Source organism: Henckelia pumila, chromosome 3 (genome assembly GCF_033568475.1).
Source record: "Henckelia pumila isolate YLH828 chromosome 3, ASM3356847v2, whole genome shotgun sequence".
Taxonomy (NCBI): Eukaryota; Viridiplantae; Streptophyta; class Magnoliopsida; order Lamiales; family Gesneriaceae; genus Henckelia; species Henckelia pumila.
Window position 1 is genome coordinate 17,664,934 of NC_133122.1, and position 16,799 is coordinate 17,681,732.

The following is a 16,799-nucleotide window of genomic DNA, read 5'->3' on the forward strand; positions in this document are numbered from 1 at the left end:
GGCTTAAGACACTCAGATTCTCCTATTGGAGGATTGAAATTCCCCTAACAGTATTTACATGTCATCGTCTCTAAATAGCGTAATCATATAACATTCAGTAGTTAATTCCATATCATTTCCTAGTTGCCTCTACTTACAGTCCATGGAATCTAAACTCCTCAAAATCAAAATACTAAGTCAATTACCTAATAAACTGAATAATCCCAACGTAAAACGAAAGTATCGAGATAACAGTTATAATATCAAGTCATTAAGCTGACTCGTGATTATTCCAAGTGCTTCAAATACCCATACGTTTGTCGGACCAACAACCCAAATTCTCAAACGACTCAACTCTTAACAAAAGAACTCACTCCAAATATATATATATATATATCGTCAACTCTTAGGCCATATCTAAAGCTTATATTATACTTGACATCGAAACCAAAATTTATAACAAGTGTTATGCCACACCTGACCAATTACACGAGCCTATAAAAATTTAGGTCTTCATCATTCAGTCATCACAATATTTATAAGTCAGGCTGACAAGTTCCCAAATCTATTTATTTAAACGTAGTGACTTGAACGTCAAACCCAATAAAGCTTACATGGTAACACCAACCATGCGAACCCTTAAGTATTATCAAAGATTATCAAATTCTTTATCAAACTAACTCCACAATTATTCTTATTCTCAAAGATTCAAAAACCTAATACAAAACATACTTATCATCAATTTATACCTCATATAATTAATAGTACAAACTTAAAACCACAAACCACCAACTATAATCTTACGGTACAAGTGTCATCTCCAAGAAAATCATGACTTCTTCGTCAAATGAAAAACCTTAATAGTTAAATGAATGACAATATGATATATGTGAACCCGACTAACCTAATTTGACACAAGCGGACTTAATTCCCAAAAATATATACTAGCCTCTATAAAGTAACATTTTAAATTCACCAAAGAAGAAAATGATATAACCCTCGATTAATCGATCTTGCGAGGAATCCTACTCTTGCCTCAAGCAATAATTCTATTGCGATCACATTAACTTAATACCTCTTATCGGAATTTACCTTTATTGTTCTGTCTTTCGCTCTTCATAAAAATTTCCTAGATAGGGTCCGCTACCTCTTACCATCACAAACCCAATAATTTACCAATGAAATCATTCTAACTTAAAATCAATAAGTTACTATAAAAATTCAAATGACAACCCATATATCATAAATATCAAAATTAGTTTCAACAAAATAAAATCGAATTCCAAAATTCAAAATTCCTTGTGGTCAATCAGTCGTATAACATGTCTTGGGGCATACTGCATCACCACATATTTTTCACGTAAATCGCAATGCATAACTAAGTATTTTAAAACTTTGCTAACATAAAGTCTTAAGTCATAACATATGCTCCTGATAAATCATAATAAAACATTTAAAACTTACAGACCGATAGTGAGATTTTTGAGCTTCACGTGACAGTAGACACCCTCCAAGGATAGCGCTCTGATACCAAATGAAACACCTACTACTAATAAATGCGGATTTTTTTTTTTTTAAAATAATACTACTATACATACATGCCCATGCATATATGTATATAAAAATAACATACTTTTTCTTAAATAACCTGAAAAATATTAAATAAATAAATCATTAAAAATGTTTCATGCATCAATTTAAAATAATAAACAATGCTGCTGAAAAATCTCATATGCGGAAACAATAATAAAATAAAACATGTTTCAAAATTCAACATAATAAACTAAATAGCTGCGACGGTCACGGGGTCCACTGCTCCGTGAGCTCATAAGTCCTCACCACCGGTAGGAGCTACATAAACGTCATCATGCTCACCTGCACCATACAAGCGTAGTGAGCTTAGGGGCTCAACATGTCTAATCCTTTATAACAAAGTTAAAAATAATGCATCACATGATTATTAATACATATACATGTACATGAGCATGCATGAAAATATTTTCATCACATAATAAAACTGCTGAATTATAAACTGAATCATAACCATAATCATAAACATATTATTTCTTCATCATATATAACATAATTGAGCAATGCTTTTGAAACCTGAAGATGGTCCTATCCATAAGTTTGACGCTCATGTGTCGACTGATCAGTCTCCTGAACCAACGTACGATGGCGGTGATAAATCACCTCCTATGGTAGTAAACTACCGAATCATATGGTGGATAACCACCCCTATGGTAGTAATACTACCGAATCATATGGTGGAAAACCACCCCTATGTCACACATACTTCAATTTCCACCAAAATATTTTATTACTCATCATTTACATAATTATATACATAAGAAATTTCATGAATGCATGCACTGAAAAATATGTCCGTAATATATATTTAATTAATTTTTCATAATATAATATGCTTATACTTAAAATAGACTTTATGCATAAAAAAAATAATTAAATATATATTCCGGACTTAGTTAATTTTTCATGGGTTGGTCCAGACTGCTGATCACTCACGCTAAGCCCATTAAACTTAAATAAAACTCAATAATCATATTTTTAGCCCAAATAACTTAATTAAACTTAACTGAGCCTAAATAAAAATATTTAAGCCCATTAACTTAATTAAGCCCAATAAAACTCTAGATTGGCCCAAAAATCCACTGACTGGCCCAAAAATTCTCATGGGCTCCCAAGCCCATAAAAATCATTGGGCTAACTTAAATAAATTATTTAAGGTCCAAATAAAATTATTTGGAGGCCCAAATAATTTTTTTACTATTTATTAAAGCCCAAAATACAATTAAACTATTAAATACTTAAAAATTAAAATACCGAGCCCGGCCCACCTAACCCGGACCCGGACCCGGACCCTACTGACCCGATCCATGACACCCCAGACCCGACCGAACCACCCAGCCCAAGCCCAGCCCGAAATAAAACCCAAAAGTTCAAAACTTAACCCAAACATATTTTTGCTCACAACCAACTCTGTGCAGCTGTACTAATTCCTTTCGTTCTCTCTGATCAGACAATATTTGACCATGAAACCACTTCTAGAACTTAGCCAACATCAAGACGTTTTCATCAAGCTAAAAATCAGCCCAAACGGTGGTTTGAGGAAGGAGAACAAAGCCTTGCAACATGCTGTTCTCCAAGCTCGCGTCTAGCCCTGAGCGGCTGCCGTAAATCCGATCGTTCTCCCTACTTTGGCCATATTTTTCCGTGAAATCACTTCTCAATACTAGCCAACATCTAGGGGGTTCAAACCCTTCAGACCTCACCCCAAACCATGGCCTGAGGAGGTAGACCGAAGCCTTCTCCCTCAGAACCCAAATATGCGCGATCTGGTGCACCAGAGAAGAAGTGCTTCGTTTCAGACCCTTCCAGCCCCAAACCGACCACACCACTCGGCCATAAGGACCCTCACACATGCACCCAGACGTTGGACATCAGCTTGGACCATCCCATGCATAAAAAACGTGAGCATGAATCATGAAAGCAACCAAATTTGTGGACTGTTCATGCCATGAACGAAAATTCTGTACATAATCCATATATAACCTTAAAAAATGATGATTACAAACATAAAAACGAAATACATAGCTTATATGATGTTGAAAGGAGAGAATTCAACATGCCTTGCTAATTATTATCGAATAATATCGCGTATATGGCTCCGGGACGACGAGACAGCGAAGAACTCCACAAAAATCCTGAAGGGCACGGCTAAGGGGCTGAAGAAGATGATGATAAATCTGATGAATGATGTGGGGGAGGCGGCTAGGGGATTAACATGAGTTTGGAGTTTTAGGTTTAGTGAAAAAAATAGATTTTTAGATTGATAATATGTTAATTAGGAGATAATTGCATAATATATATAAATAATACTTAATAAAACTCAATATAAAATTACCATGTTGATAAAATACTTAAATCCCGAAATTAATAAATATGCTAATTTTAAAAATTAATAAAAGTCAATAAAGGGACTAATTTTGGCTAAAAATCAACCCTTAAATAAATATATAATTAAATACTAAAATTTTCTTGACCAAAATATCATAAAATATTATTTTTAAGGCTCATAAAATCTCATAAAATATTTTTAGCTCAAAAGTTGATATCTCGTCCGTCCTCGGTCCCGTCTACGTGATCAAATAACTTATTTAATCAAAAATCTAAAAATACAATAATTGCGGGTTAAATGCTAAAATAAATTTAAATCATGCATATAATTCACATAATAACACATAAATGTCATTTAACCCAAATATAAATTTTAAATAATTATTTTCCCTAATTATGCATGCGAATTTACGTATAAAAATTTTCGGGTGTTACAAATATGCTCCACACGAGGATCGAACCCGCAACGCTGGGAAATTTCTTCTCACGTCACCTCAGGCCTTACCAACTCGCCTATGCCCCTGTTGGCTCAAAATCCTCATTTAATTCATTAGTTGAGTGGCATTTACGGGTGAGTGCTTTATTTTTATTTTTTTTTGAACCAAAGGTGCTTTAATTTCCTCACATACAATTATGTGCCAAATGTTATGCCATTTTATCATGTCTTTGTGAATCATTATTGTATTCTTTGAGATATGATTTTATATTTCTTTTATCAAAACTTTACATAAAATGACAAAAGTGTATATATAATTTCATGTCAAAGGGCATATATATTTCTTAAGAATTTTTTTTAAAAAAATTAAGATAGCATTTGCAATCACTAAAAAAATTATTATTGGTTTTTTTATTTTAAAAATCAGTTTGATGTGTTTTTTAAACTTGATTATGTGTTAATTTTTGTTTCGTTTAGTTGAAATCAATAAATTGGTGTGATCTCTGATTCTGCTTCTGTAAAAATTGTTATGATAAAAAAATAATATTAAAAAAATCACATCAAACATCATTAAGTTTAATTTTCTTCAAACACTCCCTCAAGTTTTTTTCTTACTTCTTTATATTATATAAATTCCAGAGTAAAATTTATTTGGTACATAAAATTGGTAAAATATCAAATTGATATATGAATTATTAAAAATAGTTTTATTGGTACAATGGTACACGATCATGTAAAGGTATAAAGTCAATTTTTTCCTTTAGTTAAATTATTTTAAAGTCCAGCATTTTTTTTAAAATTCAAATGAATACACATTTTATTTCTCAAAATTAATTTATTGATACAATTATAAGCTTAAATAAAAAAGATTTATAAGCTTAAATTTTTTATTTTTATTTTATGTTATAAAAAAAAATCGTACTCATTGTTCGAAAATATTATAATATTAGTTGATACAAGCATACACATACACACGTGTATATAAACAATTGATAAATTATATATTCAAAAATAATATATATTAAAAAATAAAAAAATGATATATATGTGTGTGTCTTTTCATTTATTATTTACAGATTCAACGTTGAATATTTTTTCACATACATGAAATACAATTTTATTTTTATAGTATAGTAATTAGTAAATATAAATTTATTTTTACAATTTTAATTAATAAAATTATTTAAATGGTAAAATATGTATATAGTTAAATTTAATAACAATATTGAACTTAAAAGCAATTTAAGTAAATTATAAAATTTTTTTTGAGTTGATCATATACCAATTTAATAATTTTCAATAATTCATGTAATGATTTGATATTTTATCAAATTTTTATGTATCAAAATAATTTTTACGAGTAAATAATGAATTCTTTAAAACAAAAAAACGGTTGCAGACAATCCTTAAAAATCGGTGCTTTAAACACTTTTGTAGTATCATCTTTTTATCTTTTTTTGTGTGGAATAAATTGTAATATCTTCTTTTTAATTCCACGTTACGAGTGTAAATTAGAATATTGTAATTTATTTTAAGTTGTGTCTATATATATATATATATATATATATATATATTGATATCGTCTATGTTATTGTATACAAGAGAACGTAATACCAGTTGTAATAAATAATTTTTTATTTAAAAAAAATCAAAGGTTGATTATTGTTTCATTGTTTTTATCCTTGTTAAAAATATGCCGTGATAGTTGTGAATTCGTATTATATCTTTTTTTTAAACATTGAATTCGTATTATATCAAAAGAGGTAAAATACAGCTTATTCGCTAATTCTTGCTAAATTATAAACTGAAAAGATCCTCGATTGTTGGGTCGGTGTGTTGAAATAAGTAACGCAGTATTTTATATTACCATGCATATTGCATGGTTATGATTTATGATGAGTCTTATAAAATCGTGGTAAATATTATATTGAATTTATTGTGATTTGTGCTTATTAATTGGACTTTGTAAAGATGCGCAAAGAACTTTAAATTTTAATGTATTCTACTGACTAATATAAACCTCGTTTTAGTTTATATATAATACAAATGTCTAATATTAATTTCAAATTCGGGAGCAATGATATTTGTGAACGATAATCTCCTATTATTTATATATTTCATATTTCTGGTCAGGGCCTTAGACCGACATTTTATCTCTTTGGTATGGCATCTATTTTATGTTTTTTTTATTAAAAAAAGGAATTTTTTTTATCAAATTGATTATACGCAATTCGTACATGACAGTACTAGTTTCCTATTAAAGGGATGAACATATAGTGTTGGGCACCATAAAAGAACTATATATATATATATATAATCTATATATATATATATATATATATATATATATATATTATCTATAGTATAGTTCCAATTCTTATATTAACCGTTTTTTGTGTGTCAAATAATACTATTTCTATTTTATCCCTGAATTTAACACATTTTTTTTTATGTTAGATCTTAAATAATCATTGTCAGTTTTTTCTAGCATCCTTATTTCATTTTCACTCTATCTTATTTTTCAAAATTTCTCATTTATCAATTCTTATTAAATTATCAACATATTTTTTTATAAATCTCTCTATTTTATCACAAATCTCACGGGTTTTTCCTATGTATAATTTTTTTTACATTTTTTTTTACCAAATAGTTAAACTTCTTAGTAAGGGAAAATATGCTATGGTTGCTAGTCTCTCTATATATAAAAAATCTCTCCCTTAGACACCATCTTTTAAATTGCCGAAATTACCCTTATGTAATATAAATATTACAATTTTATTTTTATTTGTTTTTTTTTTTTGAAATTTTGATATTTCAAATTTTCATATTTTTCTCAACTAAACATTGTAGATAAGATAAATTGATAAAAAAAATTTAAATTTTTTTTATATTATTTTATAAATGTTAAAAAATAAATTTAAATTTTTTTAATATTATTTTATATATTGTATGATTTTATACACACGCAACACGTATACGATTATTCTAGTATATATTAAGTTTGGGGCTACTAAACCGACCAAATCGGTACGTCTGTTCTGGCATCTCTTCTTCTTTCTTTTTTATCACCAAATTTCTATTTTTCGACCTCTCCTTTTTACCATTTATTTTTTAACCTCCAATTTCGGTATTTACTAAATTTGAGTTGATTCTTTTCCCTTTTATTTCAATCAATGCTTTTGGTTTTTTCACAAAGCTCATGATTGGCCCATCAACGGTTTCATGTCTGGGCTTTGCTGAAATTAATAGGCCGTGTTCCATGACGGCCCAAGCCCAACAATCCATGGATTAACAAATTACCCCGGTCCGCGATACAGAGTACCAAAACCCAGACAACGGGGCTTTATGTATTCGAATGAAACTCCACTCAACCCTAGTGGCAGTTATCATTTTCGAGTCTCCTCTCCAAAACCCTAGTTTCTCTGTATCCCGCCCTTCAGTCATTCAAGCATTCGGCCATGGAGTTTTGGAGTAATCACTTTCTTCCTCATTTCTACTTTATTTTTTTACTTGCTGCGATGTTTGATCGTTCTTATTATTGGTTTTATAGGTGTTTTACGGGGTTTGTTGGCTGTTCTTTCCTGTTGATTTGTTATCTGTTACATTTTTTTCATTATTTATCATTTTTATGATTTTTATCTCTCTCGTAGCTGCATTTCCCTTGTTGCGATTCTTTTGATGTAGATATCTCCGTTTTATGTGGAGTTTAGAAATGTGTTGGTACTGGAAACAGTGTAATAAGCAAATTCATGCTTCGAGTTCCCACTGATTCTGAGTGAAGGGCAGAGCTCGCGTTATTCTACCTTGTCTGTGTTTTTATTTAGTTGTTTTAATGTTTGCTTGTCAACGCTGCTTGATGTTTTGGGTTTTGGAGATTACTTTCTCACTCACTGTACACGGTTGTTTAGGTGCTGAGGTGAAAAGTGGAGAGACTTTCAAGGTTGTGCCTGGTGATGGCATGGTTTTGCATCTTTCTCAGGTATGATAATTTTTTGTTTTAGGAACCTCATATTCTGTTGTTTTGTTTCTGTCTTTTGGTAAAGCGCTATTCCTTGGCAGGCTTCTCTGGGTGAGATGAAAAAGGAGAAAGGAAATGAGTCAGTGTGCTTGTTTGTGAGTGTCGAGGGGAAGAAACTCGTTCTTGGAACACTTTTCAGTGACAAGTTACCTCAACAACAGTTCGACTTGGTATTTGACAACAATTTCGAGCTATCGCACAACTGGAAAAGTGGAAGTGTCTATTTCTTTGGTTACAAGGCTACTAACCCTTTAGATGAGGAATATCCTTTGTATTAATTACCAGTGGAAGTTGGTTATTTATTTTTCATTCCTATGGGTTGGACAATTTTCTTATTTTTTATTCCTTGACTCTTTGGGATTTCTTTGGTTGCCACTGAGTTGCCAGGGGGAGTGTTAGGTGTGTGTTTTTCCTTTCATACTCAGTTCTTTTGCTATTTTCCAGTTGTAGACCCCTTCATGTATCTGTATTCTATGTTATTTTTTTACTGAGTAAAATTTGTAACTGTTATCAGATGAATCATCTGACTCCGAGGAAGATATCCCAAACACTCTTGCAACTAATGGTACTGATTTTTTTTTTGGGTGCTTATGTTTTTATTTAAAATGTTTCTGTTATACTATCTAAGTCTCGGTCGTGGCTTGCAAATCTGCAGGGAAACCTTTGTCGAAAGCTAAGCCAGAGAAACCAGCAGAAACTGGTAAAGCTGTTGCTGCCAAAGGTAAGGATTCCAACTCGGGAAAGCAGAAGGTGCAAATTGTTGAGCCACCCAAAGGTGTCAAACCCCAAGATGATGATGATGACAGTAGTGGTGATGATGGTATGATGTCTGAGGAAGATGAATCTGAGGTAATTCTTATTGACTTTCGAGTGTACTGACTGCTGATACTTCTTTTAATTGTTTACTCTCCTGATTGGGGGCTATTTTCAGTTTGAGAATAAAATTATTGTTAGTTGAATGGCTGCCTTACCGCTGTAAACATTCACTCCTTGTCTTCCTTCACATGAACTGTCACTACTGTGCTTGTCAGAAGTAGGCATTTGCTAGCAAATAATTTTTCATCTGGTTTTCACGATACAATTTTCATTTTGTTGAAACTATAAGCTGATTCTTCATTGGTAGAAACTGTGACATGGTGAGTAAAGAAACCAATGCTGCTACTTGTTCCTGAATATTCAAATTTTTCCACCTTAGTTTGGTGTAATATAAATGTTTTCTGCTGTCTAAGGTTTCAACTGTAACAACACCCAGAGTATTTGAAAATCTGGTTTTATGGTCTGTCAGTGCCATTGAAGTGGCTAAAATATTTCTCAGTTTTCTTCGACATTATATGGTAAAATAAACTCTACGTTATAGATTTCGATGAGTTATTGTGGTGGTAGTGGCTCAGTGTAGCTTGAATGTTGATATTTTATAATTAGTTTGCATTTACTCACACTGTAGTTTTATGATCCATAAAATTTTGAATTATGGATTCTACTGGAGTATCAGAGTAACAGCAGCTAATTATTGTATATTTTTAGGAAGAGGACGACGAAGATGACTCTGGTGATGAATCTGATGAGAGTGATGAAGAAACACCGAAGAAGGTAGAGAGCAACACGTCCACTCTTTGTCTTGAATTATCCTTGGGTGGTGTCATGTGACGTTTGGCCACTGACAATAGATAATACATGTTTTAGGTTGAACCAAGCAAGAAACGTGCTGCAGAATCCAAGACCCCTGTTTCTGATAAAAGGGCAAAAGTGACTCCACAGAAAACTGGTGATTTCTCGTTCTCCACTAATCACTACCATGTTATGTTACCAGTCTTGTTATGGTGGCTTCCATCTGGTGTCATTTAGGCGACTTGGATAATATAACCAATTTTATCGACACCCACTGTTATATAAAACTAATTTTGTAGAATATTTTCTACTTATGGAATAATTTTTGAGTGTCTAAATTCCAATCCCCATAAACTGACTTGATAATTTTTTTTTTTATTGGTCAGATGAGAAGAAAGGTGGTGTTCATGTAGCCACTCCTTACCCAAAGCAGGCTAATAAGACTCCTGCCAACAAGCCAAATCAGCAGACACCTAAAGGCGCTGGAAGTAGCTCACATTCCTGCAAGACCTGCAACAGGTACATTTTCTCTCAATTGTAAAACAATCTCATGAACAACGCTTACGGACTGAAACTCCAAAAAATTTCACCTGCAGGACATTTGGTTCGGATAAAGCTTTGGAATCACACTCGAAGGCCAAGCACGGTGCCTAGAAATATATTAAAATAAGGCAGGATGTGTCCATTTTGAGATTTTAACTATTATGCGTGATGTCATTTGAATGCGGAAATTATCTCTATCATTTTGTGGGTATGGATATCAATCTAGAAATATTTTTTGGTTTTATTTGGTGGATTTTGGATTATAACCTTATATCATTATGATTCTGTTAAAAATATTTGAGCCTGTGAGTTAAGAAGCCGGGGAAGTCTAAATTTGTATCACTGGTTTGATGGTTTAATACTCCCACATCTTACTTAATTGTGTATATTTGTTTTTTTACGCGCTAAAAAACATTAGGAAACCACTGGAAATGCAAGCAAAAGTAATTTATTTTATTTTATCAATTTAATTTATTCAAATAATTTAAGGACTTTCGACTCATTTACTAAAGGTAAAATGGTAAGAAAAAATGATTATATGATTTTTGATATTTAGTTGATACTAGAAATAAAGAAATAAGAACAAAATTACTATTATATGTATGATATAAATAAATGAATATCAGTAAATTCGAACAATTTGGATGCTGCCATTTCTTTATTTTTACTACAAAGACTAGAAACGGCAACACGGAATTTCAGGTCTAAGACTATCTCCAACCCATTACGCTATCTTAGTGTAACACTAACTTCAAAATAGTGTAATTTCTACACCAAATACAATACTTATCTCCAACCCATTAACTCTAAACTCTACACTAAAAAGAATATTCTCGAAATATTCTTTATTATTTTATTTACAACAATTAATTTATTCCATAAAATATTTTTAAACACAATAATTAAAATATCAGTATTATCTAAAATAATAATTTATATATAAAAATATTATTGAATTAAAATTTTTAATTACATATATTTTAAGAGTTATGTTAAAAATTTTAAAATATTTTATTTTATTTATTAAAAAATTTAAAATTATTATTTAATTTACGAATTTAATTTTATTTATTTAAATACTTAAAGAATTAATTACAAACAAAAAGAAAAAAAAAAGAAAAAAAATAAAAAAAATAAAAAAAATAGCGTAGATGAACAGTGTTGCACCATATTGTTCCTCTACTCCAACCTGGCGCTGAAAATAGCGCTGGGTTGGAGTAGATATTGCAACACCAATTTGGTGTAATACACCAATTTGGTGTTGCATTGAAGAAGGCCTAAGTAACTCAAATCCTTGAAAGTTTACGGTAACATTCGATTTTATTGTTATTAATCAAAATATCATGATATTATAAGACTGATTAATCATTAAATCTAGTTAATATGATAATTATACAATTTCGCAATCTGCATTTTTATTCTTTGACGATTAAACTTTTTGCAAAGTACCAATAAATAAGGTGTGGATCTCTTCTCGTAAGTGCATCATATTTGGCATCTATCCCCCCGGGAAAGCTCAAGTTAACAAAGCAAATGCCACAACATAAAAGAGAAGAAAAAGAAATAAAAAGTTGAAATTCAGATGTAATATCTGTCCAAATCTCGATGAAGGTGTCACAAAATTTTTTGGATATTAAAAAAAAGTCTCGGTTATCTATGAGGATGATTCATTCACAGACATTATTCATTCAACTCCGTCTCACTACGACACTACTCAACAACACCATGTCTAGTACGGCTCAACGGGTGCACGAAAGCTAGCTCCGGCATATACTGCTTCTGAGCCAAGTTCCTCTTCAATTCTCAACAGCTGCATTTATTATGTTAGGAAAAGATTATTCTACAGCGTCGAAATTTAAAAAATAGGAGACAACCATGTTTCGCTCTGTGTAAAATACTGAGGACGTGTGAAGCTTTACCTGGTTGTACTTCGCAAGCCGTTCTGATCTGCATGGGGCTCCAGTCTTGATTTGGCCCTGTCCAAGAAGGAGATGTCAATCTTACAGCTTCGGCATACCCAGTGGAGTTCGCTGACTACAACAGCGTGTTCATTGGACGTAATAAACGGCACTAAGACGTAGGAATGGAGCTTACCGTAGCCAAACCAACAGAGAGATCAGCAATGAAAGTGTCCTCTGTTTCTCCACTGTATCCACAAATATCGATCGTGTTATCATCTTCTCATATTAAAGATCTGCCATAATACATAATTTAAAGTCTGGTACCTGCGATGACTGGCCATCACACCCCAACCAGCGTGCTTGGACATTTTTACAGCTTCAATACTTTCAGTCACCGATCCAATTTGATTAACCTGGTAGTCAGACAAGTCGAAACAAAGTAAAATTTCCAGGTGCTGAGAGTACGTGACACGGATATAGAAATATGGATGCGGATATTAGATATGGTTATTTTCTAAGATTTAAAATTACTTCAAGTGAGAGTAAAGTAAGACTTCATTGCACGTGAAAAGGTAGATGTGTGTGCACCACAGGTGTGTGTGATAACAAGAAAATATCATGCACATAATTAAAGCAAAATTTGTAACAATTATGCTATTATAAGTTCAATATATGATACGATAAAATGAAAGCAAACAATCCAATACCACGTATGAAAAAAACCCCAAAATCACTTTTTCCAAGACCTCATTACCCAGTGCCTACCTCTTATTTTTTCTCACTCACAATTGTTTCCAACGTTCTAAAAATAGCAAAATAGCCAATATTTGGCATGATTGATGATGTTGGTTACAGCCTCGATTTTACATGCATATCTACACCATTTTATGTGTAGATATAATTTTCAAGAATCTGCCTGGCCGAGAGTATCCAACACGATACACAGATCACTTTTAGGAAAATTAAATATCATATAGCTACAATGATACCTTGAGAAGAAGAGCATTGCATGTCTTCTCCTTGATAGCCTTCTCCACTCTCTGCAGCCATGAATACAACCAAAAGGTTAAATAACACTAGCACAAATCCATACCAACTACGATGAATGAGTAACAAATATCTTCCACAAATGCAGAAGTATGAGCCATGAAGGCAAAAAAAAAATCACCTTAGGATTGGTGACGAGGAGATCATCTCCCACAATCTGTACTTGAGCACCAATTTCTCCGGTAAGTTTTGCATAGGTCTCCCAGTCATCCTGGTCAAATGGATCCTCAATTGATACAATTGGGTATTTGGCTACAAATGACTTATATAAGTCTTTGAGTTGGTCACCCGAGATCTTCTGTGAACCATCGTTGCCCTGGCAAGAAAAATAACAAATATGTAAATATTACAACTTGAGCAATTTTTAATTGTTTAATCGCATGAGCAAAAATGCTCATCCACCTCATGACAAATTCCACATCATTCAAGAATTCAGATTTGGGACTTGCCTCTTCTTTGAAGTTCAGATCATAAGTCTGATCTGATCCATAAAATTCAGATGCCGCAACATCCATCCCAATAACAACCTACACATTCAATAAACATTTAATCAGCTACTCAAACAAAGGAAAACTACATGAGAGAAAATGGTCGCAGAAAAAAGGGCCCACTTTATCTGTGTAACCAGCTTTAGCAATAGCTGTCTTCAAAAGTTCGAGACCTTCCTCGTTTTCCTGAAGTAGTAATCATGAAACTCGTTAAATATCATACTATGGAAGCATAACGGAAGTCTAATTTAACCATTAAAGAGAGTTACCTGAATGTTTGGAGCAAAGCCACCCTCATCACCAACATTGGTGGCATCTTGGCCGTATTTCTTCTTAATAACAGACTGAAATAAATTTTAAAAATGCATAATCAGGACACCGGAGCTTAAAATTGAAATATAAGGGCGTAGCCAGGAGTGCACTCACAACAAAATTTTAGAAATTGAATGATGCATACAATTTAAAGTTTTAAACTGATAAAATTATCTAAGGATACACTGAAAAGGGAAAAACACTTTCCACGTGTTCCAGAAAATTTTCTAAGATCAAAGATTGATGAAAATGAAGCTAGTCAAGCAACCATGGAATACACATTGAGCTATTGTCATATGCAAGATTGATACACAGTCACATGGTATCTTCACGTTGACTGACAAAATAATCAAATTTCACCCACTTGCTTCACGTCAGGAACACAGCACGGATCTGAGTATACAATTATGAATTACCCAGCATTTGGCGGGTGGAAGAAAATCATAACATGGTATCGAAAAAGATGAGAAAATAGGAAGAACATCAAAGTCACTACGAATCGGAACATAAAATTTAGTTTATTTACATCCTTAAAATTAGACAGCCGCAGGAGAACCATAATTTCCATTAAAAACCAAACACAAACATAAACATTTAAGTGAAAACATGAAATGTAGCCAGAAATTAACCATCATGAGCTTCGATTATGTCTAAATGATATCACTTACTTTCAAGTGATGATATACTTCCACTCCCATCTTCATGGCCTCCTTGAATGATGCAGCTCCAACAGGAAGAATCATGAATTCCTGTAAACAAAAAGTTCACAAAGTTCAAATTTAATCTCTTGATACACATCACAAATGCTCATAGGTGAGAAAAACATGCCTGCATGGCAAGTTTGTTTCCGGCATGTGATCCACCATTGATGACATTGAATGCAGGAACAGGCAACACCAGCTTCTTGTTGCCAGCCAAGTTGGCAATGTGCTGATTTCACAACACAACCAAAAATCGATAAAATAGTGTTACAAATTTGTAATACCAAATTAGAAATTGATCACAAATTATTGCGAAAACGAATAAACCTCAATCTACCTTATACAGGGGGATCTTGAGGACATCAGCTCCAGCTTTGCACACAGCAAGAGACACAGCCAGAATGGCGTTTGCTCCAAGCTTAAAAATTGGAAAGCACAAATGTTGATTAATATATTATTACAGAAAACGAGAACCTCACTTGGATTGTTGTAAATGCCTTAAAAATACCTTCTGCTTGCACCAACCCCATTCATTTTGAGTTCCATCGAGTTGTTGAACCATGAAATTATCAATGCCAGTCTGATCAGTTGGATCCTGTAAAGAATGCATAATTGGCTCAGTTTCAGCAAGTACAGATGATATTCAAATTCAATTAACATTAATAATGTAAAAATTAGACAAAACAAACCTTGCCAACTAGGGCTGGGCCAATTATTGAATTGACATTGTTAACAGCCTGCATAACCATATCCAAAGCATCAAAACAATAGCAATTTGCGGGCAAAATATAAAAGGCCAGTAATAAATAATCGATATCTAATTCTGACCTTGGAGACACCCTTTCCAAGGTAATCAGAACCTCCATCTCTCAGTTCAAGAGCCTCATAAATTCCTGAAGAATTTTACAGAAGCTCAATCAAAAACAATCATTGGACTAATGATTACACATCTTTGATCTCGATTATAACAAATATATCAAGAAAATCAATTAATCATTGGTGTTGACTGTTGATGCTCCCAAGTATATTATTTATTTATAACAGTTGAAAATAATAAACACAATATCTGAACTAAAATTTTAAATGCGAGACCCTTAAGATGCGTGCACCAAAAATCCACTTCACCAATGGTTACTAAAAGCTCGAGACATCAGTAATCAATTAAGTGAGACATATAACATGATATAGAATCTAAATAAATGAGAAAACAACACCACTTAAACCAAATTTGCAAGTCAGTTTCACCTCGGATTCATGGTCCCTACATTTTGTAACTTTAAGCCACTACGAATAATCAAGGAATAACGCATCATGCAAACGAATATAATCACGCACAAGGAATTGCTAACATAATAGAAATGAAAAAAAAAAACATGAAGTGCATGCCAATAGAACTTACCAGTGGATGCACCACTGGGGACAGCTGCTCTAGAATAAGTTCCATTCGATAGATGAATATCAACCTGCAGTCGCAAGAACCCACTAAACATCATTATTACACCAAACCCAACAATTTCTTCGCACAAAATCGGACCACATAAACTGCTGACAATCAAGAAATGTGTAAATCCACGCCATCAAATAAACAATCTCATGAAACATGAAACACTGGACAAAAGGTTAGGCTAGACTAGGAAAACTTGGGCGGAGGGGTGGAGGACGAACCTCGACCGTAGGATTACCACGGCTGTCGAAGATCTGACGGGCCTTAACGAACTTGATGGTGGCCATTAGAGAGAGATTGGATCTAGGTAGAAGAGAACACAAAGGGCTTTGTATGAAGATTGAAGAAGTTAGGTGAGATGGGACACTAATTTATAGAAGAGATTAAGCTTAATCACAGCCGTC

At 32.8% G+C, this 16,799-nt stretch overlaps 2 protein-coding genes across 2 annotated transcripts; one reads left to right on the forward strand and one right to left on the reverse strand.

Moving 5' to 3' along the window:
* The first annotated feature begins 7,669 nt into the window (after nucleotides 1-7,669).
* Nucleotides 7,670-10,798, forward strand: LOC140890819 (histone deacetylase HDT1-like). The gene is made up of 10 exons (XM_073298919.1): nucleotides 7,670-7,804; nucleotides 8,242-8,312; nucleotides 8,393-8,613; nucleotides 8,728-8,750; nucleotides 8,866-8,916; nucleotides 9,007-9,200; nucleotides 9,876-9,941; nucleotides 10,035-10,116; nucleotides 10,346-10,478; nucleotides 10,556-10,798. The coding sequence occupies exons 1-10, from the start codon at nucleotides 7,792-7,794 to the stop codon at nucleotides 10,611-10,613; spliced, it is 912 nt and encodes a 303-aa protein (XP_073155020.1). The 5' UTR covers nucleotides 7,670-7,791; the 3' UTR covers nucleotides 10,614-10,798.
* Nucleotides 10,799-12,057: 1,259 nt separating this feature from the next.
* On the reverse strand, nucleotides 12,058-16,799 carry LOC140892287 (enolase). The gene is made up of 17 exons (XM_073301130.1): nucleotides 16,617-16,799; nucleotides 16,351-16,414; nucleotides 15,780-15,844; nucleotides 15,641-15,688; nucleotides 15,460-15,546; nucleotides 15,289-15,369; nucleotides 15,079-15,180; nucleotides 14,919-14,999; nucleotides 14,208-14,282; nucleotides 14,062-14,124; nucleotides 13,900-13,977; nucleotides 13,572-13,766; nucleotides 13,393-13,443; nucleotides 12,728-12,816; nucleotides 12,597-12,648; nucleotides 12,422-12,478; nucleotides 12,058-12,312 (listed from the first exon to the last, which is right to left on the reverse strand). The coding sequence occupies exons 1-17, from the start codon at nucleotides 16,680-16,682 to the stop codon at nucleotides 12,232-12,234; spliced, it is 1,335 nt and encodes a 444-aa protein (XP_073157231.1). The 5' UTR covers nucleotides 16,683-16,799; the 3' UTR covers nucleotides 12,058-12,231.

What these genes read in the sequence shown, in the direction of transcription:
- LOC140890819 (XM_073298919.1), top strand. An exon ending in AAACACTCTTGCAACTAATG is followed by an intron (nt 8,917 to 9,006) that starts GTACTGATTTTT and finishes GCAAATCTGCAG; the next exon opens with GGAAACCTTTGTCGAAAGCT. An exon ending in AGTGACTCCACAGAAAACTG is followed by an intron (nt 10,117 to 10,345) that starts GTGATTTCTCGT and finishes TTTATTGGTCAG; the next exon opens with ATGAGAAGAAAGGTGGTGTT.
- LOC140892287 (XM_073301130.1), bottom strand. Translation starts at nt 16,682, where the DNA reads ATGGCCACCATCAAGTTCGTTAAGGCCCGTCAGATCTTCGACAGCCGT. An exon ending in GGGGTTGGTGCAAGCAGAAG is followed by an intron (nt 15,370 to 15,459) that starts GTATTTTTAAGG and finishes CCAATTTTTAAG; the next exon opens with CTTGGAGCAAACGCCATTCT. An exon ending in GCTTTGCTCCAAACATTCAG is followed by an intron (nt 14,125 to 14,207) that starts GTAACTCTCTTT and finishes TTACTACTTCAG; the next exon opens with GAAAACGAGGAAGGTCTCGA.